The sequence below is a fragment of the Euprymna scolopes genome, chromosome 22 (genome assembly GCF_053919585.1).
Source record: "Euprymna scolopes isolate OS-2025 chromosome 22, ASM5391958v1, whole genome shotgun sequence".
Taxonomy (NCBI): Eukaryota; Metazoa; Mollusca; class Cephalopoda; order Sepiida; family Sepiolidae; genus Euprymna; species Euprymna scolopes.
This window is the reverse complement of record NC_136503.1, coordinates 24,891,136-24,918,168: the sequence shown is the minus strand read 5'-3', so window position 1 is coordinate 24,918,168 and position 27,033 is coordinate 24,891,136. Positions and strand designations below refer to the sequence as shown.

General features: G+C 29.6%; 1 protein-coding gene across 2 annotated transcripts in view; it reads left to right on the top strand.

The window, feature by feature from the left end:
* The window catches only part of LOC145243920 (uncharacterized), a 322,843-nt gene that overhangs the window by 244,636 nt on the left and 51,174 nt on the right, over positions 1-27,033 (top strand). Inside the window, exon 5 of one of the 2 annotated variants that reach the window (XM_080107032.1) lies at positions 22,161-22,234. The exons of the other annotated variant lie outside the window; for it this stretch is intronic. Coding sequence (XP_079963158.1) covers positions 22,161-22,234 — 74 coding nt within the window. The remainder of the gene's footprint in view (positions 1-22,160; positions 22,235-27,033) is intronic. 2 annotated transcript variants of the gene reach the window in all.

Here is a 27,033-nt window from a genome sequence, read left to right as displayed (position 1 = left end):
CAACGACTGACTTTAGGATTTATTTTTTATCATTCTGATTATTTCCCAGTTTTATTTCTCCCCCCCCCATCATATTCTCCATATTTGTAATATTTTTTAATCGTAACTCCTAACTTCAACTTACCTCTGTTGAGCGAGGTTTGAAACTGGTTAGCTAACCATTTGATTTTTTTTAAATTAAAAAAAAAAAATCATGCTAAAAATAATTTGGTCTTTATATAGCCATAATGTATCTGCTGGATGTAGGATGACCTCGAATCCTTTGCAGAGTAGATATGAGTAAAGAGTTCTTTGTTGCAGACAGATTAATATTAATGAGTATGCCTATGACAAGAGAATATTCTTTTCATTATTTTGACTCTTGAGTATATATCAGTTAATATATTATGCTTTTTGATAGTGATGTGGTTCTCAGTTGATTAACTGTCGGATACATACTCGAGAGTCAAAACAATCGTAAGAATATTCTCGTCATAGCTCTATTAATGAAACTTCTAAACGGATGGTAGATTCTAAGAAATTTATTTCAACTACATGAAGGCCTCTTGAGATCCAAATTTTTGAAAACCATCACGAGTGCTTTTGATTCGACTGCTACTCCTCTTCATATGGAATTGGTGAGGTGAAAGTGAACTGGAGTTAAAGGCAGAAAAGTAGATTTGTAAAATTCTCCATAAATTGTAGACAGTGGTGGCGGGTTAAAAAATCAAAAAAATCTGAGCTCTAAAATCAGTCAATTAGCAAAGCACAGCAATTCCACACCATGTCAGGCATTTTAATATGTTGCTACTGGTTTTGAATGTGAGGTTATTAATAGCAGGGTGCTACATTCTAATATAAATTGCTTTGGGGAATTTGTAACTTTTTGGGATTAATTTCATGTTGAACAATTTTAGTGTTATCTACAAGGATTTATCTAAAATTAGAGGGGGACAATTATTCTCTTGTAAATGTTGATATATAGCACTGGTGTTGGCCAATTGCATAGTCAGATGTTGGAACAATGTTGTATATCCAACATGCATATTAGTTTTATTACGGGACTTACATTCTTCTCTAGGGCAATTGAACTTATATACAACATTGGTTTGTTATGGTTTTTCATAGCCGGTTGTTTCTACCAACAAAATTTTGAGTTTTAAATAAATTATAATAATTACGTTTAATCTTAACTCCAGATGATAGCAACAGTATCTATGAAGGATGCTTTTGATCGCCTTTTCCTCAATTCTAAAATTTGGTTGCATTTGGTTCTGGCGAAATATATTAATAGAATTTATTGTTGTGGTTTTGTAGATTTTGTAACATTAGTTTTATTTGTTCATCAACCATGTAGTTGGGAAAGTGATTGATGACATTTTCTCAATGTTCCCTAACAAACAGTTGTTTGGAAGTCTTTATCACAAACACTTAAGGAAACGAAAAAAAAAAAGATCAAATGCATTGTTTTTTGTTTATATATATATATATATATATATATATATATGCTTCTAAAATATTGGTCAGAGTTCTAATTCCGGTATTACATAGCACAGAATACAACTGTTTTAAAAGTAGTGAAGAGAAAATTGTAATAAAATGATTTAAGTCTGATTATTAAAATAATGATCTCATAAATCATTGATAAATTATGATTTTGAGATAATTACAATATCATTAGTCTAATATTCTTATGACTGACTTATGACCAAATCATTGATCGATCATAACCACTTGTGGTCAGAAATCAACAAACTGTGTGTGTGAGAATATTACTCGTTAGGATAGGCTTGTTCTGATGACATCACTAACGATTATAAAACTAGTGAGACAGCAACTTGGGTTAAGACTGTGATGATCACATCCCTTATTTTAGACGAAAGTAGGTTCTTTCCACTGTCGGATTTCATTGCGGTTTGCTTGATCTATGATAGTTAATAAGACTTTCTTTTGTGCGGCGCATTTGCTCACTTGGTAGAGTGCTTGCCTCATATACAAAAATGGATTATTACTTTCAAAATAAGCAAATTCCTAATCTTTAATGATTAACTTTGAGATTGCATTCAGACAAATCCTTGGTATGCAGTCAAACTACATCTGAGGATGTTGCTCCAGTTGTGAAACTTGGAGGATTCATTCTCTGGTTGCCATCAGGTCGATGGTCGTATCAATAAGTTAAATAGAATCTTTTGTTTGCAAACTATTAGCTTACAAAGGAGTGTGTTTACAAAACAAATACATCTGACACTTGCCTGTATTTCAGCTTTCAGCATAAACTGATTTAACAAGAGTTAGTATGCTATAAAAAGAACGTGGGTTGAATCTGGCAGAGGAAGCCATTTTACTTCTTTTTTTCACCCCCCCCTTTTGTTGGTGGGGGGCTAAATTTTCATATATAATGTGGCTCCAGTTGTGAAACTTTAGGAGATGCATTTTCTGGTTATTATTCTCAAGGTCGTATCAATAAGTTAAAGAGAATCTATTGTTTGTAAACTACAGAAAAAAATTCATCTAAAACCCATTTGTATATTAATATGGTTTCAGCATAAACTGATTTAACAAGAGTTAGTATGTCATAAAACTGAATCAGCAACTACAAAGAGCATGGCAGATGAAGCCATTTTACTTTTTTTTTTTTTCTCAAATATTCATGTTTTTGTTTTTAAAGATATTAGAAAAAGATCACTTCCTTTCATTCGTGTGACACATTTTAAATTCAGCTCTGAAATTCTTTGACCATTTTCTGATGCTGAAGTTAATTTTTAACCTACTGTCAATTTAATAAAAACATTATTTTTCATAATTCTTGAATAGTTTCTTTTAAATGATTTAGTGTAAACATTGTTTCTATTTTAAAGTTAAAGTAATTGCAATTAAATTAAGATATAAAACTTGCTCTATTAATTACCTGGTGCTACTAGATCAGGCTGTCTGAAGATATTGGCTTCCTGAGATGAAATGCGCCTAACATTGATGGTTTTAGTTTTTCTACTTCCTTTTACAAAACCAAACAAAAACCTCAACCCTCCTTTTCCTCTTTCACATTTCCCCTTTCTCTTTCTATCTCCCCCACTTCCTGGCTGATTTCCTAACTTAAAATGTACCAAACATTAATGGTGTAACTCTTTTCCCTCTGTCATTGCAAAACTCATTCATGTTCTGCAGTGCAGAGAACAAAAACGATAAAATCCACTATAAAACAACCAAATCAAATCAAACAACAAACTAGTGATTTAAGATACAAAAAACTTGGAGAATAAAAACCTACAAAATAACTGGATTCAGAATTCAACCCGAAAAGGGTTGATATGCCATAAAACAAAACCAAATCTATTAAAGAAAAATATAAAAATAAATAGCCCAAAATTTGCTCTGTCAATTTGGAATCAAAATTGTTTTTCTGGGGAATGATTAAACAAAAAAAATAGTCTGTTCAAAACTTATTGTTTCTTATGACACTGAATTATTCTGAAGACATACTGAAATCAGGACTGGAACTCCCCCAATCAGTACCACCTGTTTGAAAGTCACCTACAATAATCCAACATTATAATAAATTTATTCTGTAATTTTTAATATTCAGACCATATTCATATAGACTTAAAAGCAATCCGACACTAGACATTTATGGTCCAGGTATTCCTTAATTGAGAATGTATACTTCCAGGTGATTTCTGGAATTCTTGTGTAGATTGGTGAACTTACAAACCAACACATGTCGGGTGGAAACATTGTGATGTCGAAATTAGTATAAATTCCAAAAGAATTATCAAAACAAAAAAGAATTTATCAAGTTTCATGAATTAAAGTTTCAAGAGAATCACGAACTGCTCCTTCTGGCAACAATCTTAAAAATTGGTGCTATAATATTTTTGCTCTAATGTGTAATCTTCTAAGCTCAAAGGCTTAATTTATAAACGTGGTTCTGAATGCTAATTTGTTTATGTCGTTCCTAGCTATTTACAAATTTGATGTTATTACTAGTTCACTTCAATTTATTCATTTGTTAAATGTTAACTAAATGTGTTATTCACTTTTTTTTATGCAGTCATCGCATTTTTATTAGTCACTTTTGTTTTTTTTATACTTTATTACTGGTTATGCCCATAGGTCAGAAAGTCTTAATTTTGCTTTTAACAGTGACCTTGAAAATTTGAGGTGATCCATTAAATTATAACTAAAAAAGGAAATGGTATTTTTCTTGAATTTCTTTGGTTCCTATCCTTATTTAATCCACCTCCTCCTCCCATGCACAATGTGTTTGTTAAAGTTCATTGTAGCAGGACGGGATGTGATCTTTCCCTTCTATTTCTCTATACTTTTTTGTTTTAATATTTTTTTAAAAATATGTGTAAGCGTCATACTCTTTGTATAAGTGACCTGTGTCTGTCGGATGAGGAACGGTCTCAAACTCCTCTTTCAAATTTTGGTCTATAGATTTAATATTTAGCCAGTAAAAATAACTGCTATATGGATCAAAATTGAAAAACATTGGAACTCGGCAGGCATAAGTTAACTTAGTGCTCTTGTATGTCTGTGTAAATGTTTATACATTAAATCTGTTCATTTTTAACTATTTCTTATTCATCTGATGATAGCTTAGACGGTGACTAAAGCTGGAGTGCTATGTCCTAGTTTCAATTTTAGCTGATGGTACCTAAGTAATATTTAATTTTTACTTTTGAAATTACTATATATTGGGTAAAATATGGCATATTGAGCCTATACTATAAATATCAAATCTGCATGAATTAAAATATCATATTTAAGTATCCTATAAAGAATGAGTATCCTATAAAAAATATAATTTGATCTTAAATTGTTATTATACTCGTACATTTTCTTTCATTCTTTCCCCTTTCTGGGAATTGAAGAAAGAACAAAGCATGAAACGGTGGAGTACAATTTTTTTTAACAAATGCAATATCATTCTTGCATGTGTTAAAATAACATGATTTCTCTACCAATTTTTATAATTTCACATTTAATTGAAAAAAAAAAAATTCCCACAATCGAAAAATATTTAAAAAAAAAAAAAAAAAACTTAAAAAATAAAACTAGCCATTGCTGAAGGAAAAAAAAATGTCAAATAGCATTTAGGTAAACACTTTTTCATATAAATAGTTGAATATGTTCAACTAGCTGTGCAACCGGCATTGCTCCAAAACCCACTTAAATATATTTTAATTTATGCAGATTTTGTATTTTAGTCAATTTTCTATCGATTATTATATTGAACCCAAAATATAGTAGTTATTTCAAAAGTAAAAAGTCAGGTGCCATCAGTAGAATCGATCCAAAAACAGTTCTCAACCTTAGTTGTTACCGTTTGATGTATAAGAAATAGTTAAGTGACTTTAACATGCATATGTTTGCACATGCATATAAATATCACGTTTAGTCAACTTATGCTTGCCAAGTTCCAATTTTTTAAAATCTGACTCCTTAGCAGCTATGGCTAAAAACCCATAAAATAGTCCACAAAAAAATGCAGCAATTTAACCCATCTTGCCCCACTCTGCGACTTTGCATCTCAGATGATATACACTTTGAAAAAATGAAGACAGACATAGTAACTTGTTTTTGTTATTCATTTCCTAGTATAGCGTACACACACACGTTTTGCCATCTATGGCTTGTTAGCTTGGCTAGACTAAGTGAGATTTGAAATGAGAACTCCAATGACTGAGCCCAATGACCTTACCATTGGGCCACAAAACCTCACTAGCAGTTCAAGAGGTATATTACTTAGAAATGCTATCACTTTTATTGTTTTTATTCTGTATTAGCCAGGGTGCCTGGCATTGCCCTAGTGTTTGGAGTTGTGTGTTGAGCAAAAAATAAAGTGATAGCAGGCAGGCAGGCTTGAACTCGTACCGCAAATGAGGAAAAGAACATGAAAAAAACGTGACGTCTTTGCCGTTGCATCTATCACCAAACCGGAAGTGGCGAAGAGATTAAATCAAAACGAGGGGATGACTTTGGAAAATATCGGTGAAAAAAGCTACCCCCTCCTTGTAGAAAAGTGCCCAGTTGAGGGTGAAGGAATTAATGTTTTTAGCCAATTTTTCGATATGTCATGCAAAGGGCAGCTTCAAAATGATACCGATCTCGTGGAAATTTTTTGCCTCTGTCGAAAGTTTTAGGCAGACCTACATGCATACATTTAAACAGACAGGTGAGATTTATATTATAGACTAGCTCGGGTGTTTGGAGATGTAAAAAAAAAAAAAATAAAATAAAATAAATAGTAGGCAGAGGCTCAAACCCATGATGCGAAGAGGGTGCTCTGGCAGTATGCAAATAAATGATTGTCTTGGTATGAAGGGTTTCCTCTACATTGACCAAGGACCAATTACAGAAGATACTATCTGGCCAGAAGGCCGGGAGAGGCGGTTATGTTCGAATAGTTTCGTTTTATTTATACGAAAAAGACAAACGCTCGAAACGAGGTAATTTTTTAAAACTCAATCCCAAAAATAGTAGACGATGTCCGTTTGCGAATCTGAGGTATTACGATCTAGAAAGTATGAGAAATCTTCTCCCAGAATGTAACCGATGCGAGACCCGACGCAAAAAGCCTTTCGTGGACATACACAAACGTGTGCACTCATTTTGCCTTTTAGATATTAAGATAACTTTATAACAAAGCTGCTTATGTAACCGTTTCTAGCAAAATCCTTTTTAATTGGGGTTTCCCCATTTTTCGTTTTTCCACTTAATTTCTAATTTATGACTCTTTTATAACCTTATTTTATTGTGTTAAATTTGCTTTTATGTCAACCCTGTTTGTCGGTTCATTTTCACAATGATTCCTTGGTCCAATCCCTTATAACAGTTTCTTGGAAAATTGAAAAAAAAAAAAAAAAAAACTATTTAGAAAAAGCATTAGCTAAAACATTTAACAAATCGATCACACTTATTTACAAAAAGAAAGTATTACTTATACATCTTAGTTCCCTTCCCCCAAAATACTTTTAAAAATAAATTTAAAGAAAATAAATTTTGTTTGTAGACTTATTAAAATTTTTCAAACAATTGTTTCAAAAGGAAAAAGAACAAATTTGAAAAATCAATTATGAATTATCAACATAACACACCAAAAAAAATAATTTTTTTTTTTACCAATTCTAGAAAATTGGTTGCTTTATTTCATATTCTCAAATCTAATTTTAACTAAAAATAATTAGCATGCACACACATTTCAATAGTTCAAGGATCGGTGTTAGTGCTGCAATAATTTAGAAATATTTGAAAGTAAAATGAGTTATTGTTTTGCTTTGGTGTAGATCTGCACTCTTAGAGTGCTTTTATTTATTTATTTTTTTTCTATCATAATACTTTCCTGTTTATTTAATTTTGTTTTTAATATTTTTTTTTTCTATTTTTGGGTTTTTTATTCTTTTATTTTATTTTTTATTTTTAACTTTGCTCATCAAAATATTCGTTTTTTTTCTCTACACAGAATTTTTTTTTTTTTTTCAAAGTAACTTTATTTATTCATTTATCAATTTGTCTTAATTTTTTTTCCTTCTTGATGCATTTTTCAATAGCTTACTCGTATATTTTGATGGTATTTATTTTGTTATAAATTTTATAGTTGTGGACAAAAAACAAATAGGGGCTGTTAGCAGGAAGGGGGGTATAATGTTGTTATGGTGTTAGTGTTTTAGCGGTAACCACCACCTTATTTGATTTTGGCTCTCCGCCCAATATTCCAGATGTCCTTATCAACCAGTTGATGGTGGAACTCGTTGTGCTATCATGGAAAATCATCACGCACTCGATGGTACAGACACACGTCTTTATCCTTCTGCATTCAGAGTTGTTGATCTGGCATGGCATGCATTTAAGAAAGTCAGTTAAAATCAAAATGTTTTTTTTAAAGTCTATTTGCATGTAGGAAAGTTGGAAACGGCAGATTAAAAAAAAAAAAATAATTAAAACCTTTTTTTTTGTTTATTGTACAATTTAAAAAATTTTTTTTTTTTTTTTTTTTAATTTAAAATATATTTTGTTTTGCATGGTATTATTTTAGATTTAGGAAATAAAGAAAAAAAATTCTTGTTCTGTTCGATTACCCGTTGGTACTTATTAATGTTACAAACATATCTTAATCGGAAAGTCTGGTTCTAAAAAAAAAAAAAAAAGTGACTAATTTTTGTTACTGAACTTCATAAAAAATTTTGCTTATAATTTGTTGAATTTGGGGAAGGGGGGAATGGTATTATGCAGAATATGGACCGTGGTACTTTTTCGGTAGGATTTTCAAGTTAAATTTTTACAGTATGTTTTGTTTATTTTATTGGAAGATTAAAGTGCAGAATAGTTACAAAACATTTCCCCTCCATGTGTTAAGAATGGAATTCTCAATACTTCATCACGGTATGTGTGCTACATAAGTAAAAATATTTAAGAAATAAATAAATGTTTTGAGATGAGGATTGATTATTCATATTATTTGGATTCTTCAGACTACTGTTCTCATCTTGATTTATTTTTACAATATTTCGGTCAATGTAACCTCTGGCCTTTAAATGTATCTTGTCAGATTCTGGAATGTTTCCGTCAAACTCTAGAATCTGCATGGAATTTCAAACGGAACTCTTTATTTAACAGAGGTAGCATGCTCTCGTTCCATCAGCCATGACTGGATACAAGTCCTAAGTAATTCATGATTGTATTTTCGAGTGTTGGTGCATTGAAGAGGATTGAACCTTCAACTGACAGGAGAATGTAACTTTACAATGGCATTTTATAGAGTTCAACTGAAAGATTTCAGAGTTCGACAAGATACACTTGAAGATGGTTGGAGTTTACAATAGCCGAAACACTAAAAAAATACTCAAGATGAGAACAGTAGCTTGAAAAATCCAAATAATCATAAATAATTCAATTTTATTAAATTATCTCTTGGCATCTATTTTTTTCGTTCTCCACTAACATTCGTCAGAAGTAGGGTTAGAATTAGTCTTGAAAATAAAAATCTGTTTTCGATGAAATTCTTATAATGTCCACAAAATATTTTGAGAGTAGATAAAGCCACCCTGCTTAATGTTGCGTTAGTCCCATGGGGTGTTTTTGTAACCCCAATTTTGCTTAAGTGCTTATAATTCCTAGTCTTTTTTTTTTTTTTCTAACTCCCGTTCACCCCTAACAAGGCACATTACCACTTGGACATAAGGGGCTATTATTTGGGACCATGCCTAGGAAAGATATGGGTTTATCTTGCATTTAAACTTCTGCATATTAGTACAGTAAGGGAAGCAGATAGCAGGAAGGGAAATACAATGTTTGAGGGAAGAAACTATTAGAGTAGAAAACTTTCTGACATTTAAAGGACCTCAAGAGTGAAGGGGTGTGATTTTGTTGCTAAGTGGGTTTGTTGAGGATATGTACGTCGGGGGGGGGGGGGCACAAGTACAATCAGATCACATTCTATTCATCAGAGCACATTCTATTAAAATACTTGTAAAACAGACACAAATGCGGCACTGGGACAGGGGTTGGAGCTTAGTTGACAAAGTGGGACCTATTAGATTGAAAACTTTTTTAGACCCTATACAAGAGGGAGAGACTAGTGGCAAATGTACCAGACCAGATGTGGCAACAATACTTGATGCATGGGCGAATGGTGACCTTGTAGAGGTCCAGGATACTCTCAGATGTGAGTAGTCTTTGACCATGATAGAGTTGGCAGCTTATTTCTTTTCCTCCCTCCCAGTACTCTCCTGACTCAGTGAGAGTATAACACATGATATGACACGGTTGTCTGTCAGTTTTCCTTGGAGGTAGACATCACTTTGTCCTTCGTGGTGTCTAGTCACTCCAGATGACTAATGTAGGTATGATTTTATGATTTATATATTTTTGTATTTTTCCAGTGGGAATGAAAATTGGTAGCATATTATATTATTACGTATTATTAGGCTACTCTGTAATATTTAATATGGAACTAATATATTTTGGTATTTTCTTTACCATAAGTTCTGATGGGATTTTTATTTTATTTCCAATTTATTACTCTTTCAATCTTGTAACTATGAGCTTAGCTAATGTAATATCTTGATTTTTCCTTAGTTTTATTATTTATGTTGTATTTTTTATATTAATATTAAGCTACAAGTGATTCAAACTGTTCAATAGCAACTAAAGATATATCCTGAACGAGCAAGATAACTATATTTTTCAAAATCATAACACAATGAACATTTTTGTATTGGGGTGTATAAACACCCCATGCGACTATGTTTGGAACACCCAGGTGACTAACGCAAGGTTAATAAAGCTCGACAACATGAAATGTAAATTAAGTTCCAACCCCTATCTCATCGCCACTATGTTGTATCCTTTTGCCTATTTTACGAGTACTGGAATGTGCTCTGATGAACTCTTAGCATTTGTGCCCCTTCAACGTAAAAACCCCTGACTAAACTGACAAGCAGCAAAATCACACCCTTTCACTGTAAAGGTCCCTAAATCTTGGAAAGCCTTCTACTCTTTTTCTTCGAACTGCTAGATTTTGAAATTCCCTCTCCGTTTTCCTGACTATTATGTTTAAATTTTGTAATTTGGAAAATGTAATGTAAACAAACATCTTCCCTCTCAACTTCCTACATTGTGTCTCTGTAGACATGATTCCAGATAACATTCCTTTGCATCTAAGTGGATATGCGCCTAAGTTTTGCTGAATAAAAGTAAAAGATGTACTTTTGGATTCTTTGGACTACTGTTATCTTGAGTGTCGTTTTCACATTTCAGTCGATGTAACCTTCAATTTTCTTCAGGTGTATCTTGTTGAACTCTGGAATTTCGAATGGAGCTCTTTATTTACTTCAAGAGGGGTAGCATGCTCTTATTCTGTCAGTCATCACTGGATAGAGGTCCTAAGTAATTCCAATTTTATTTTTCGGTTGCCCACACTCCGAATAGAACTTTCAACCTTCAGGAGAATATCACTTTTGCAATTGATTTTTTAAATTTTTATCAAGTACTGTAACCAATGCGCCAGGGACCCTTGTTGACAGGTCTAGTACAAAATTCATAAATGTTAAAGTTGTTTTTAGTTTTGAAAATCACTATTCAAAATTTTATATATATTTAAAATCACTATTCAAAATTTTATATATATTTAAAATCGCTATTCAAAATTTATATATATTTAAAATCACTATACAAAGTTTTATATATTTTTAAACTCGCTATTCAAAATTTTATATATATTTAAAATCACTATTCAAAGTTTTATATATTTTTAAACCCAAAATTCAAAATTTTATATATTTTTAAAATCACTATTCAAAATTTTATATATTTTTAAAATCACTATTCAAAATTTTATATATTTTTAAAATCACTATTCAAAATTTTATATATTTTTAAAATCACTATTCAAAAGTTTATATATTTTTAAAATCACTATTCAAAATTTTATATATTTTTAAAATCACTATTCAAAATTTTATATATTTTTAAAATCACTATTCAAAATTTTATATATTTTTAAAATCACTATTCAAAATTTTATATATTTTTAAAATCACTATTCAAAATTTTATATATTTTTAAAATCACTATTCAAAATTTAATATATTTTTAAAATCACTGTTCAAAATTTTATGTATTTTTAAAATCACTGTTCAAAATTTTATATATTTTTAAAATCACTATTCAAAATATTATATTTTTAAAATCACTATTCAAAATATTATATTTTTAAAATCACTATTCAAAATATTATATTTTTAAAATCACTATTCAAAATATTATATTTTTAAAATCACTATTCAAAATATTATATTTTCAAAATCACTATTCAAAATATTATATTTTTAAAATCACTATTCAAAATATTATATTTTTAAAATCACTATTCAAAATATTATATTTTTAAAATCCTGATTTAAAATATTATATATATTTTTAAAATCCTGATTTAAAATATTATATATATTTTTAAAATCCTGATTTAAAATATTATATATATTTTTAAAATCCTGATTTAAAATATTATATATATTTTTAAAATCACTATTCAAAATATTATATTTTTAAAATCCTGATTTAAAATATTATATATATTTTTAAAATCCTGATTTAAAATATTATATATATTTTTAAAATCACTATTCAAAATATTATATATATTTTTAAAATCACTATTCAAAATATTATATATATTTTTAAAATCACTATTCAAAATATTATATATATTTTTAAAATCACTATTCAAAATATTATATATATTTTTAAAATCATTATTCAAAATATTATATATATTTTTAAAATCACTATTCAAAATATTATATATATTTTTAAAATCCCTATTCAAAATATTATATATATTTTTAAAATCCCTATTCAAAATATTATATATATTTTTAAAATCCCTATTCAAAATATTATATATATTTTTAAAATCCCTATTCAAAATATTATATATATTTTTAAAATCCCTATTCAAAATATTATATATATTTTTAAAATCCTGATTTAAAATATTATATATATTTTTAAAATCCTGATTTAAAATATTATATATATTTTTAAAATCCTTATTTAAAATATTATATATATTTTTAAAATCCTGATTTAAAATATTATATATATTTTTAAAATCCTGATTTAAAATATTATATATATTTTTAAAATCCTGATTTAAAATATTATATATATTTTTAAAATCCTGATTTAAAATATTATATATATTTTTAAAATCCTGATTTAAAATATTATATATATTTTTAAAATCCTGATTTAAAATATTATATATATTTTTAAAATCCTGATTTAAAATATGATATATATTTTTAAAATCCTGATTTAAAATATGATATATATTTTTAAAATCCTGATTTAAAATATGATATATATTTTTAAAATCCTGATTTAAAATATGATATATATTTTTAAAATCCTGATTTAAAATATGATATATATTTTTAAAATCCTGATTTAAAATATGATATATATTTTTAAAATCCTGATTTAAAATATGATATATATTTTTAAAATCCTGATTTAAAATATGATATATATTTTTAAAATCCTGATTTAAAATGATATATATTTTTAAAATCCTGATTTAAAATATGATATATATTTTTAAAATCCTGATTTAAAATATTATATATATTTTTAAAATCCTGATTTAAAACTTTGCTATGGTTACTAAGTATAACTGCAGATTAAATTTGTAATGATAAATCTTGATTTTTTTTTTTTTTTTTTTTTCCACAGTGATCACCACTTATCGAGGCCCGGAAGCCACTCAGGGATAAGGGTTATTGCAAGTACATTACGTTAGTGTGGAGATTTGATGAATTGTTTACTTAAGGGGGCGGTTCATTAGGAATTTGTTAACGTTGGACTTGAAGACATCCAAGTTGTAACATCTCCAATGTGCTACTGAAAACTAAAGTGACTGCTGATTTGCTTCTTTTTTTTTCTTTTTTTTTCATGTTCAACTAGGGTCCAGACTTTACCTCATTTAAAACAGTTTCTTGAAAAATTGAACAAAAAAGTCTGCTAAAAAAACAAAAAGCATTAGCACCAAAATATTTTTTAATCAATCAGTTTATTTGCAAGAAAACGTACAACAAAATTCGATTTTATTTACATCTTAGAAATCTAAATAAGAAATATTTAAAACTTCCAAACATTTATTTTGAAGGAAAGATACAAATTTTAAAACTCTAATGAACTCATCTATTCTTGAAAAAAACTCTAATTAACTTATCTATTCTTGAACTTATCTATTCTTGAAAAAAAGTTTGTCTTATTTTTGTAATTCTAGAAAATTGGTTGCTTTATTTCACATTCTCAAGTCATATTTTCACTCCAAATAATTAACATGCTCACACATTTCAGTAGTTTAGGGATCGGTGCCAGTTCAGCGATAATTTAGAAATATTTGAAAGCCAAGTAAGTTATTGTTGTACCTTTGGGTAGATGTTTAATAAGTTCAAGCTTTCAGTATCAATGCAATTGGAGTAAGTTCATTTTAGGGTTATGTTGGGTTAGGGTTAAAAGTAGATACTCCATACTTTCCCTGATAAAGATGATAGTATGGTCCAAGAGAGAATGGAACTAGTAGATAGTGTAAATAAATTAAAAAAAATTTCTTTCTTGCAACTGGTAGTGGTGTGATAATTAATCATCTTAAACCCTGGCTTCCACCAGATATATTTGATTTCTGTCGGAAAATATGAATTTCTGTAAAGTATACTCATCAGCCTTGTATTTATTTCTCTTCTACAGTGAGAAATCTGACACGGTGGTCGGAAAAATCAATATCCCAGAGTAGAAACTCTCTGACCTGCAGCCCTGCCAGTATTTCTTAGACGACTAGCAATAAACACCTTAGAGAAGGCAAAGCCTCCTAAAAGCATCATACTGCATTCAACAGATGAAAAGCTCATTAAAAGAATTGCCTAGACTCTATTGATTTTGGTGCCAAGGGAAAACGCCCCCCCCCCACCTCCCGATTGACCTCTCCAGCCTTGGTTATAACAAGTAAATCTAGGGGGGGGGGGAAACCAACTATTATATAACAGTTACCATCAGATTGTGCCTGATTACACATTCATGGCTAACTTGGAGAGAATGGGTCATATTTGCACAATCCACTTAATATCTCAAGATTAATGGATAATTTATTGGCATTGAACCTGGTAAATACTAGAGGGATTGATTTTAGAATACAATGTCTTGCATGTAAGCGGGCAACAATATCACTGCAAAAAACTAACATTGTCAAAAATTATCTCCCCTGATCACCAGGATATGTGATTGGGGGACAGCTTGTGAATTTAATATACTTTAGAACCTTCCTCCTTAAGAGGCAGCCGTTTCACCCTGTCGGACCAGGACAAGTAGACTGAGAAAAGTGTTGCAGAAAGAAAATTATCAGATGCTTTTTATTTCATTTTTTTTTTTTTTTATTTAATAACTAGCAGGGCTACCCGTCGTTGCTCGGAACCATATAAAACAATGGGAAAAGTGAAGTTGCTTTGGAACATACCTATTATTTTTAGTATCGAGGAATTTTTTATGTCTATGTATTATTTGCTATCTCGAGCAAAAGAATATTTTACCTACCCTAGAACAGGTAATTTACAGCATGTATATGAAATAATTTTACCTTCCCTAGGACGAGTAATGTACAACATTTATTTCAAATAAATCTACCTACCCTTGGGCAGGTAATGCATATATATATATATATATATATATATGAAACAATTTATAATAACTAGCCTGGGTGCCCGGCGTTATAGGTGTGTGTTGACCAAACACAAAAAGTGGTAGTAGGCAGGCAGGCTCGAACCGTACTGTGAAGGAGGAAAACAATGCAAAAAAAAAAAAAAGTGACATCTTTGCTATTGCGTCAAACGCCAAACTGGAAGTGATGTAGGTTTAAATTGAGGCTAGTTAATCGAAACAAGGGGATGACTTTAGAAAATATCGGCGAAAAAGAGACCCCTCCTTGTAGAAAAGTGGCCAGTTGAGGGTGAAGGAATTAATGTTTTTTGTCATTTTTTTTATATTTGTCATCCGAAGGGTTGAGCTTCTAAAATAATACCGATCTTGTGAAAAATCCATTGCCTCTGACAAAAATTTTAGGCAGACGTACAAACATACATACATACATTTAATCAGACAGGTGAGATTTATATTATAGATAATAAATTTATTATAATAATAAATCCATAAAACAAGGGTTAATATTTGTTTTATAAACTTTCTAAAAAAAAAAAAAAAATTAAAAAATAACTTCCCAAGCTATGTAAATGAAAAAAAAAAAAAAAGTCAACTAGTTAGAAAAGAAAAACAAATTGCTTGACATGCATATATGGAAGTGTTATTTCAGCATTTTACTCGTGCAGTAAATTGTACTCATTTTCTAAAACCATAAAAATCGTTTTTTATTTTATTTTTAATTTTTGCTTAAATTTGACAAATTGCATGAATAAAACAAAGATTTTTATGAATGCTAATTAACAAAAATTGGTCACAAAAATATATATTTTTTTCACACTTTATTTTTAAACCGGACCCATTTGCATTAGTTATTCTCTGCTGCCTCTGGAGTTCTGCTAATTTGTTAGTAGAATCACTCTGGCAAATTGCTACTGCATGGGATCAAAATTTTTAAATACCATCGGAGAACAATTAACAACTGACATTTTCTTCTGATCAACTTTACTCCATTCCCAAACACACTTTTTCGCTTCCATTTTTATTTAATTATAATCTCTAGACGAGCAATTTTTTTTTCTCTCCGTGGGTGGGGGGAAAAAAACTCCCAAAGATCAGAAAATAACTTTTAAAAGTTAACTGTTGTCCTTTGGAATTTTTATTGATTCATTTTCTTCGTTTATTCATTATTAATATCTGTTCATCAGTGGTGTTTGCTTGCTTAAATAAGATCAGCCAAACCATATAGGGACCTTGATATTTATTTTGAAAATGGGAGGGGGGGGTAAGAAATGCAACTCACTCACAGGTCCAAAAGTACATTGGGTTTCATGCCTTCTAAGAGATAATCATCAGATGTTGCTTCTGCTGTGGTTTAATTCAAATCAACACAATTATCTACTTCATCTACAGACAGCTGTATCATTGCATCACGGCTCTTTATCGTGACTAAGTATGGATGAGTGTTGTTGAATTGTTATTAAGCGGTTATAATCAGTTTTATTGACAGTGTAGTTACCATTCTCAAATTCTCGAATAGATGCCTACAAAGTATTGTACTTTCCCTATTGCAATTAGAGGGGGATAGTTTGTATGAATCGCATATGCTTGTGCCCCAAAAGTGAGGTAACGCTAAACAAGCTGTGATTTAAACATTTTTTTTTTTTTTTTTTCTTTTTATAAACAGCCCGGACCATCCCAAGACGCTTGGCTTCCCTACATTAAAAATAATCTTGTGTTCGATTTTACAATGTGGTTAAACACCCATTTTTTCCAGGGATTTTTGTATGTGATGATGGCTTGTTCTTATTTCGCTCACTTGATGCTCATCATGGGATATGTGTCCATTCTTGGAATGCTCTTAGACAAGCATTAATTCTTCAGATTCTTCGACACTAATAATGTTTTAGCTTATTGACATTTGTTAAATTATTTGTTTAGTTAATTCTGAATTTTATATTTTTTAATATTTTTTTCAAATTCTTTTTATTTTTTTTAATTCAGTGTCTACTAAAATTTTATACCTATTTTTGTTCAAATTTTCTTGTTTCGTTTGAGATGCTTTCATTTTTTAACTTCAAATTCTTCATAAATTGTTTGTTTTTCTTTATTTTGTTATTTATTTTTCACAGAAAAAAATTTAGATTTCATTATTTGAAAGCTTTTTTTGTCAAGATTTAAAATTTCTATGTAAATCTGTACATTCTAACCTTCAATCTTCTATAATTTTAAAATTTGACTGCTTTAATATTTTCTTTTTAAATTTTTGTTGTAAAAAAAATTACAAAAACTTGAAACAAAATCCACCGTTATATACTCTAGAAAACTGAGTTTGCAGTAATAATTTTTAAAAAAGATTAATTTTAATTAAAAATGTAAATGTAAAATAATTTTGAACTTTTTAATTTTTGACACGAGTTAAACATTTTTTTTTTTTTTTTTTTTGCTATTTTTATGAAATATTTGTTCTTTTGCAAATGAATTTATTTGTTGAAAAATATTGTGAAAATATAATTTTCTTTCTACTTATGTTTCTTATTTTAGCTTTAAACAAAACAAAACAAAAATTTTATAAATAGCTTATCGATCATCACTATCTGTGTCTATAACTGAACAAAAACTTCATGAGGAATTTCTTTCCTAGAATTATCCGTCTGCAGAATACAATAACATTTGGAAGCTACTTCCCAACTGGCTACAACATGGCCATTTTCAAATCTAATATGAATAAGTTCTTATTGAGCCGTCCTTTTAAATAATTAAACCCTACCCAAGTTTCACCTGATCATGTCTCGCCCATCTCTCTTTGACAGTGGTCATTACTGACCAGCTGTGGCACTCTTCGCGAATCGGCACTATTGATTCTAGTTCTGCACCTTTCTGAACAACTCGGCCATGCCAGTGCCTGCAATGGCCTTCACGTTGTGTGACATTCTTGTTTTTGGTCTTCCACATCCTCTTTTGCCAGGAGTTGCACCAAAGAGTAGATCTTGTGTTAGGTCAGCTATTCTGGCCACATGTCCCAAAAATCACAATTTCCTGTCATTAATGTTGTCTAACAGTCTTCTGCGTGGTCCAATCTTCTCTAGAACCCATATCTCACCATCTTAACATTTATCAATCCTTATCATAAGATAGCCTCTAGGCGTTAAGAGGTAACATCCAAGTAAAAAAAAAAAAAAAAAAAACGAATACAATCTTGGCATCTAACTGGTGTTATCAATTTGATCATAAACTCTAGTTTTTCGTAGATAAAAAGAAATAAAAAACAAAAAAAAAAAAAAACCGGAAATATATAGGTGAAATAAGTTTATACCTGCAATATTTTTATCTGACTTTTACAAAGATCTTATTTTAAGCAATTACAGTTTCCATTGGGGGAGGGGGGATCTCTCCAGACAAGACTTGATTTAAGAAGCTGAAAAAACAAATACTACTTGAACATCAAAAACAAGCCAACGATAAGTGGGAAATGGGTAGATTATCATTGGCTAGTTTTGTTTTTTGTTTTATGTTGATCATTTTGTTTCCAGAAAACAGCAATTCTTCCCACTTTGTCAGAAACGTCACTCATAGCAATTGTTATTTTGAATGAAGGAGCGACTCAATTGCTGAATGATTCTTCGCCTGCAGGAATTAAATGACTGCTTTTTCATTAGTGTGTAACAATTTAAATTATAAGATTTTTTTTAGTTTGATTAATAGATCAATAACAGATATTTTAGTGCCTTGTCATTAATGCATGTGGAAATCTTTTTTTTTTTTCTTTTTTTTTTAATTGCTACTTATTTAGATTGACTCTTAATATTCTGTTTAATATGTCCTAAGTCCGAAGCTTCAGTCTGATAAAGAAATTGGGATTTATTACTGTATAGAACAAACCAAAAATGTGTTAAAGAAACAAATATATAGAACAAATAAATGTTACCAAAGGCAAAATAAGTTATTCTGGATAAGTTTTTGTATTTTAACATTTTAAAGCGTTTTTTTTTTTTTTTTTTTTTTTTTTTTAAACTTTGAAACACAATTAGCATCGATTTGCTAATTTAGAACAAAAACAAGATGGCTGACATGAAACGGTCATCTGGTAGAGACTCAATCACTCAAAATTAAAAAATGAAACAAAACGCTGAGAAATCTACCTAATAAATGTCAGTGACTGTACAGATTAAACAAAACTGTATCATTCCACATGTTGAGCATATTGGAAACATTCTAGCTGGTCCACATGCTTATGGGTGGTATAGCTGGTATAGCATATTAAACAAGAATAGATGTGCAGTCATTTAATATTTGTTAATACCATTTGAAATCTGTGCTATTAAAAAAAAAAATGTTGAAACCAATCCAGTCTAAATCCTATGCACATATTCAGCATTTTTGAGGTGACCCTTTGAAATACTAGGTGCTGTATGTACTCTCTACATATCTCTACATTGTTTCTAGTCGTCCTGGATTTCTTCTTGCCACCGGAATCAGGCACTGCCATTTCAGATGAAGTTGAAGATTGTGCAAGCCTTGCTTCACAATTACACTCGCAAGCATTCTTACAGGGGAATATTAATTGCTTCCCGATGCAGAGAAGAGGCCATTCAGAGTTTTTGCCACAATAGATCGATGAACAATTTTCAGAAAATGATTTTAGTAGTTTTAAAATCTTAAGATTTATTTTCTAAAAATTATAAATGCCATTTTTCATGATTCAAAATGCTTTTAGAGTTTAAGTCTTTTTAAATTCAGATGAACTAACTCTAAAGAATTTGATATACAAGTAAGAGACCAGTCATCATTATTTCATATGAATTCAAAGATTCTATCGTTAGCATTGATTTCCCCGATATTTTTATAGGTAGAATTCTTATTGAAAGACATTGCCGATTATGGGATGAACCCCGTGAAGGTTGTCAACATCTTATGTAAAAGTGATTTTTGTTGAACGAACTAAATTCAAACTTGGGAAACCCAGGTTGTCAGTCCATGTCGTTAACCATTTCACCACCGTCATCTCTAATCCAACAAACAAGTCTTTTACCCCCCCCCCACTTTTGTTCCCCCCCCCCCGCGCTTTTTTTTTCTTTTTATAAGATAGTCACCATTTTATGATGACAAGACGGATATTTTTGTTGTTAGGTATTTTTCATGGATAACTTGTTTTGTCAGCAAATAGGCATAACCGAACCAATTATTTTATTGGTTAACTATTAACTGATGAAATCATTTTTCTTTTCTTTTTTATTTCTTTTTCTTTTTTCTTTTCTCCATTTCTTTTTCCTCTTTTCTTTTCTTTCATTTTTTCTTTTTATTTTTTAAATATTTTCTTTTCTCTTTTTTAGTATTTTTGAAAGAACTATTTTTCTTTTTTTTTTATTCAACCTAATGATTTTGGATTTGTACCAAATGATTCTATTTAGTCCAGATATTTTTATTTATAATTACCCACCATAAAAATGATTTTAAGTCCGAGGTTTATCGTAAGTCATTAAGATGAGTGTTTTTTTTTTTGTTTGTTTCTTTTTTATGAATTTGTTTCTTTTTTATGAATTTGTTTCTTTTTTATGAATTTGTTTCTTTTTTATGAATTTGTTTCTTTTTTATGAATTTGTTTCTTTTTTATGAATTTGTTTCTTTTTTATGAATTTGTTTCTTTTTTATGAATTTGTTTCTTTTTTATGAATTTGTTTCTTTTTTATGAATTTGTTTCTTTTTTATGAATTCGTTTCTTTTTTATGAATTCGTTTCTTTTTTATGAATTCGTTTCTTTTTTATGAATTCGTTTCTTTTTTATGAATTCGTTTCTTTTTTATGAATTCATTTCTTTTTTATGAATTTCTTTTTTAAATTTTTTATGAATTTATTTTTTATAAATTTATTTATTTTTATAAATCCTTTGATTAGTTCTGCTTTAACAACCATTAGGGGCTAACTAATTATTTAACGTTAATTAACATTAACTATGTAACAATTACGTTTTAAAAGGGGTCTAATTAAAAAAAAATAAAAAAAGAATATCAGATTAACTATCAACGTCAGAACCTAAGAATTGTTATAAAATGAATGTCTACAAAATAGGGTTTTTGTACATTGTCATAAAATACAATAACTTTGATATTGAGCACTATATTTGCAACCCCCCCTTTTTATTTTTAAATTGTTTTTTTTGTGACCTTATGTTGCTTGAAGTACTTGATAACTGGATAGTAACTTAATCAGGAGGAGGGAGCTTACTAATTTTTCTGTCCATTAGTAATTGTTTTCTCTTGATAAAAAAAAGATACATATATAGTAATAAAATTAAGCTGAAAAATAAATTTCCAAACCTATCCAGAAAAAATTTTTTTTAAAAAACCTATACCCTGTTTAGCGAATCAAACACATTATTTTAAGTTTTTATAAATTAAAAAAAAAAAAAAAATTCGTGTATATATATATATATATATATATATATATATATATAATTTTTATTCTATTTACTGGGGCTTCTCTTTTATCCCCATCATATTACCCCCCCCCCAATAATTTCTTCCAATTCTAATTTAATAATGTTTGTATTTCTAATCTGAATGTTTTTAAAGTCGGTGTTGTCTTTTTAACCTTTACTTTTGTATAATGCCGGCTTTTTCTCTTCTGACGAGAAGCATTTGGTTTTAACATGCCATGACCTAATGAAGTTTCTCCCCTATTCCCCTTTCTGTCACCCCTATTGATTTGCTAATATAATAAAGTTCCTATGTAACTTTACTCTTTATCTTTTTAACTTATATGTAGTATTTATTTATATATTAGATTGATTGTGGACCTTATATATGATTACTATTAATGTTTTTTTTTTCTTCTTCAGATATCTTGAACTTTAAGCAGTTATAAAAATTTGTTTGCATTTTGTTTTTTCTTTTGTTTTTTTCCTTTTTTTCTTTTTTTTTTTTTTTTTTTTTTCTTTCTTCTTTTGCTTGTTAAACAGCGATTTGCTAATTACCACTCCGTAGGTGCCACATGAACTACTCTGGACTTCGATGCGAATCCGTCAGCATCAACTCTTCCCTTTTCCGTAATTTACAAAGTATGTACCACATTTCTCTTTTTAAGCATGAAAACTACTTAGCCCCCTCTTTTTTTTTTTTTTTTTTACACAATTTTTCACCTGTTTTATTTAGAGAAGTATTATCTATCTATATATATCTATATATATATATATATATATATATATATATATATATGATACTAATGATAATGTAGAAACTATTCTACTTGGTGTTCTTTGAAGTGCCATGCTTTAACAATCATTAGTTAACGTTGTTGGCTAGGGAGTGGTTACATTTTCAAAAAAGGGTCTAATTAAAAAAATTAAAATTAACTATCAACGTCAGCGCCTGAGAATTGTTAAAAAAAATGAATGTACACAGAGTAGAATGTTATAAAGCTCTAAGTTTGATATTGAGCACTGTATTTGCAAACCTCATGTTTGTTTTTAGTTGAGGACTTGCATCTTTATTTTATACTCATATTCAAGTGTGTGTATGTATTTAGTGAAATCATTTAATGTATTTAAAACGGTGGGTAGTATTGTCAGTTTCATTATTTTTTATTTTTGTTTATTTTTTTTTTTTTGCAATTGGTAATCCTGCTTGTTCCTTAATGAGTCATACACAAACATTGTCTGAAATTCGTATTTCAAACCATTTATACCATTTTCAAGAACAGATAAAAAGCTTCAGAATAATGTAATTTCTCGCAAATTCAAACCTGGCTTTCTTGATTACCTCTTGCCTATTTGTATTCTTCAGTTTAAAAAAAAAAATACTTGTGTAGGTGAGACACTCTAATGGCGACCCCCCCCCCCAAATGTGATAATTAAATTGGTCAGGCCTAAAAAAAAAAAATGGTCAAGATAGCAGCCATCTTGGTTGAAAATGTAAAATCCATAAAGAGTTAATATTTGAGATGAAATCCAAAGCATTTAAAACTACATAAAAACATCAAAAAATGATGCAGGTGTGTTGCAAAGTAACTGTTACTAGCTATGGTAACATTTATTTGGTGTATATTTGAATTTGGACCATTTTTTCGAATCTCTGTGGATTGTAAAACAAACCACAAATTGCTTTCAAAACTTTAATTATGTCTGGAGAAGGCCTTGAAAATGGACATTGAAAGTCTATACGAGCCCTGTATATAAAGCATCTGTAGATATTGTCCCAACTAGTTACTACTTACGTCCTAGTGACAATATACTTTGAGATGAATAAAAGTACTCATATTAAATTCTTTAAACTATTTTCATCTCGAGTATTATTTCCACAACGTTTCAGTTGACGTAACCTGCGACCTTCTTCAGATGTATCTTGTACAAGCTATGCAATCTTTCTGATGAAATCCGGAATTCTGAACGGAACCCTTTATTTAATCCAGTGTGGTAGCATTCTCTCATTTAGTCAACCATGACTGGGTAGAAGTAATTTCCAATTTTATTTTGAATGTCACCTGCACTAAGGATTGAACCTTCAACCTCAGGAAGAGTAAGTTTCAATTGAATTTTACCAAGTACTTTAGCCACTACACTACATGTCCTAACACTCAAGATGAGAACAGTAGTCCAAAGAATTTAAATAGTAATAATAAATCCTTATTTAAAAATTCAAAAATATAACCTCTTGTCTAGTCGTTATATTCTGGAAATGTCCGCAAAAATTCAGAATTCGAAAAAAAAATTGTCAGTTTCTGAACTTTTTTTATTCTTGAAAATGATTTGAGCATGTTAGGGTTAGGCTTAATAAAACATCTATCAATTTTTTGTGTCTGATACTGATACAAGCAGGACCATCAAAGAGTTTGAAAAAGTTGCTTGTATAGATTTTTGATCTTTGAAAGTTGTAAACATTACATACTTATGTGTCTCATCGAAATTAGTATAATATCCAAAAATTATGAAAAATGATTCGATAGAAAAGTAATTAAAACTAAAAAAAAATATTCTATGAAATTATCAATTTTTATCATATGCCTTATTGTGGACAAGTCGTGCAACCGAATAAGTATGACAGACTTACTTGTCTCCTCTGATTTTAATTGACTTAAATTGAGGGTTCACTATTTTTAAACAAAACATAATTGTGGATGATTTATTAAAAACAAAAAAGAATACATCCACCACATCGACTGGATCATTTTTGGAATTTATACTAATTTTGACATGGCACGTAAGTACATAATGTTTTCACTTGAAATGCATCGATTTAAAAGATCACCAATCTACACAAGCATCGAGCCCCTCAATCTACCCACCCTCCAAATGTTAAAAAAAAACAAAAACAAAAAGCAAAACTAATAATGCTTGTTTGATTTTTAATCCAACATACGGGTGCTTAGAAGGAAGTCCATTCATAACTGCATCGCCTTATGATTTTGCAAAAAGAGAAGAATCTAACCATTTTATTCATTCTGTCTCTTTTTTTTTTTTCATTTCCAATGCAAACGTGTTAAAGAATTTTTCTGAAATTCTTCCCAATCCACCAAAGAAAATAATGTAACAGTTTTGATATTTTTAATCTTTTAACCTTCATATTCTTCCCCACCCCCATTTAACACTGTTGAACACTTATTAATTTTCTGAAAATACAAATTCTTCATCAATATTTCTAATATAAGGAGTTATTTGCAATTTTCATACTATTACCCTTATTATAGTTGCTATATTCATATTGTCTCGGCCAAAATAAATACTAGTAGGGAGACCCTATGTTGCCCGGGAGTAAATGAGGATCAACAAATGTTTAACCCTCCCATATTTTATTGTCATAGGAAATGGTGAAATCGCCCATTTTTCAATCAAATCTATTAATTGCCTGCTCTAGTTGGGGATGCACCATGGTGCACTGCGAGGAAGCTTCATATGCCTCCCCGTAGTGACTTAGTGCAGAATACATTGTAGTTTATGTTCATTTTATAAAATTATTTTCATATATATAATGGCTTGAATTAGTTTAATATGTGCTTTAAACAGAAACATTCATTTTGAATGTACCCGTCATATCAAAAAAACCTATTGCTGACCCCTTTCTACTTGTGCTGTAATAAAACTTTTCAAATGCACTTGAAATGTTGGGCGTTAACTTTGGTCAAAATCGTCTGTTCCTTCTTTCATCAGATTTTTTCAATTATCAATTCTTATCTGAAACCTTCCGATATCTCCTATCTAAGAACACTGCCAGGCATGTAAAGTACATTTGTGTGATTTAAAAAAAAAAATTTTTTTAAATCAGCTTAGCCATTTAGTAGTCCATAGGGAATTAACCTTCGACACACACTCATACAAAGTTAGTTTTCTATAATGATATAGATTTGTGAAATCTCTTGTCTGAATGTATGGCCTAAGGAATAAGTGTTGGATATAAACAATGAATTCTAGGTATTAATGTCCAAAAAGAGAAATTGCTTAAATTTTTAATGGAAAAATATTTTTTTTATTAAATGTACTAAGTCCAGCTTTGACAGTCATAAATGATTAAAAGTTTTGAGGAGTAAAATTATGCAAACTAATGTTTCTATCAGACAGAATTTAGAAAGCATTTGACTCGTCAGATTTTTTTAATCCCCAAATAATCAAATCTGAATATGTGACATGGCTGTTACATTTGAACATGAACCTCATGTTTTGTATAAAAGTCTTGCAAACAAGACAAAAAAAAAATTCAACAAGATTTTTTTTTTTTTTTTTTTTCTGTTGAAAGAAAAGATATTTATTGCCGGTCGTTTCAACACGAAGCTGCTGACACAACAGAATATGGTAGCATTCCTACTTTTCCCTTGCTGGGTCAATAACGGTTTCTTAGCCTGCAGCCATAACCGTCTGTCATTTGCCGGTTCACCAACAGCTTTTAACGGTTCAGAACATCGAAAAGTCCTGAATCATCTTGTTCAGAGTGCCTTTCGTGCTTTCTTTTTTTTTTCCCCCTCTTTCTTTCTCTGATCCTGATATCTATACAACCATTTATTTGTGTGACATCATGCTAGCTCCACAGCTTGATCATTTGCATATGTGTCAGTGGCTTAGTTACAAATATTGGAAGACTTTAACATAAAGAGTTGAATAGTGTGGAATTCTAAGAATTGGGGTCGGACTTTATAACTTTCGACTCCACAATCCTAGTTTCTATTATCACTCAGTAAAAAAAATATTCTTTCAAATTTTGTGTGTATGTGTGTATGTATATATATATATATATATATATATATTATTAAAATACTTGAACAGGCACTGTCTGCGAAATAACTAAAAGGCAGTTAACTAGTGTTTATGCAATGTTCACAACTTTCACTCGTTCGAACACTCTAGATTGTCTAATGTATACACCCGAATTTGGCATTTAATAGTTTATTCCCTTAACCCTTTATGACCTGGTTGAACTAATTTGTTGTTGTAAATAAATGAATATAACTGCAATAATAAAGTGGGAATTGATTCAAACACACCTTGTACATATTAGTTCAGTATCTGGGTAGATGCTAGATACCTCCAGATTGCAATTGTCCATTGCTTGCATTCAATATGTTGCCATCTAAAATTAATAAATTTTTAATCATCTACATCATAATTCAGGTCATAAATGATTATTTACCATGGCAATTGTTTGTTGGCCCTAACGTAAAGGCTTAGCAAATGGAGTAAAAGGCGGCTTCATGGCTGGGTTTGAATCTCCTGACCGACAAGAATTGTCACACTGATGATTGCGTGAGCATGAAACACTAGTGTCTCTAGGTATAAATAATTGTTTAATTATATGTATGTATATAATAAATATATATATATATATATATATATAATCGATTTAACATGTTTTTCATTAAATGAAAACTTTTACA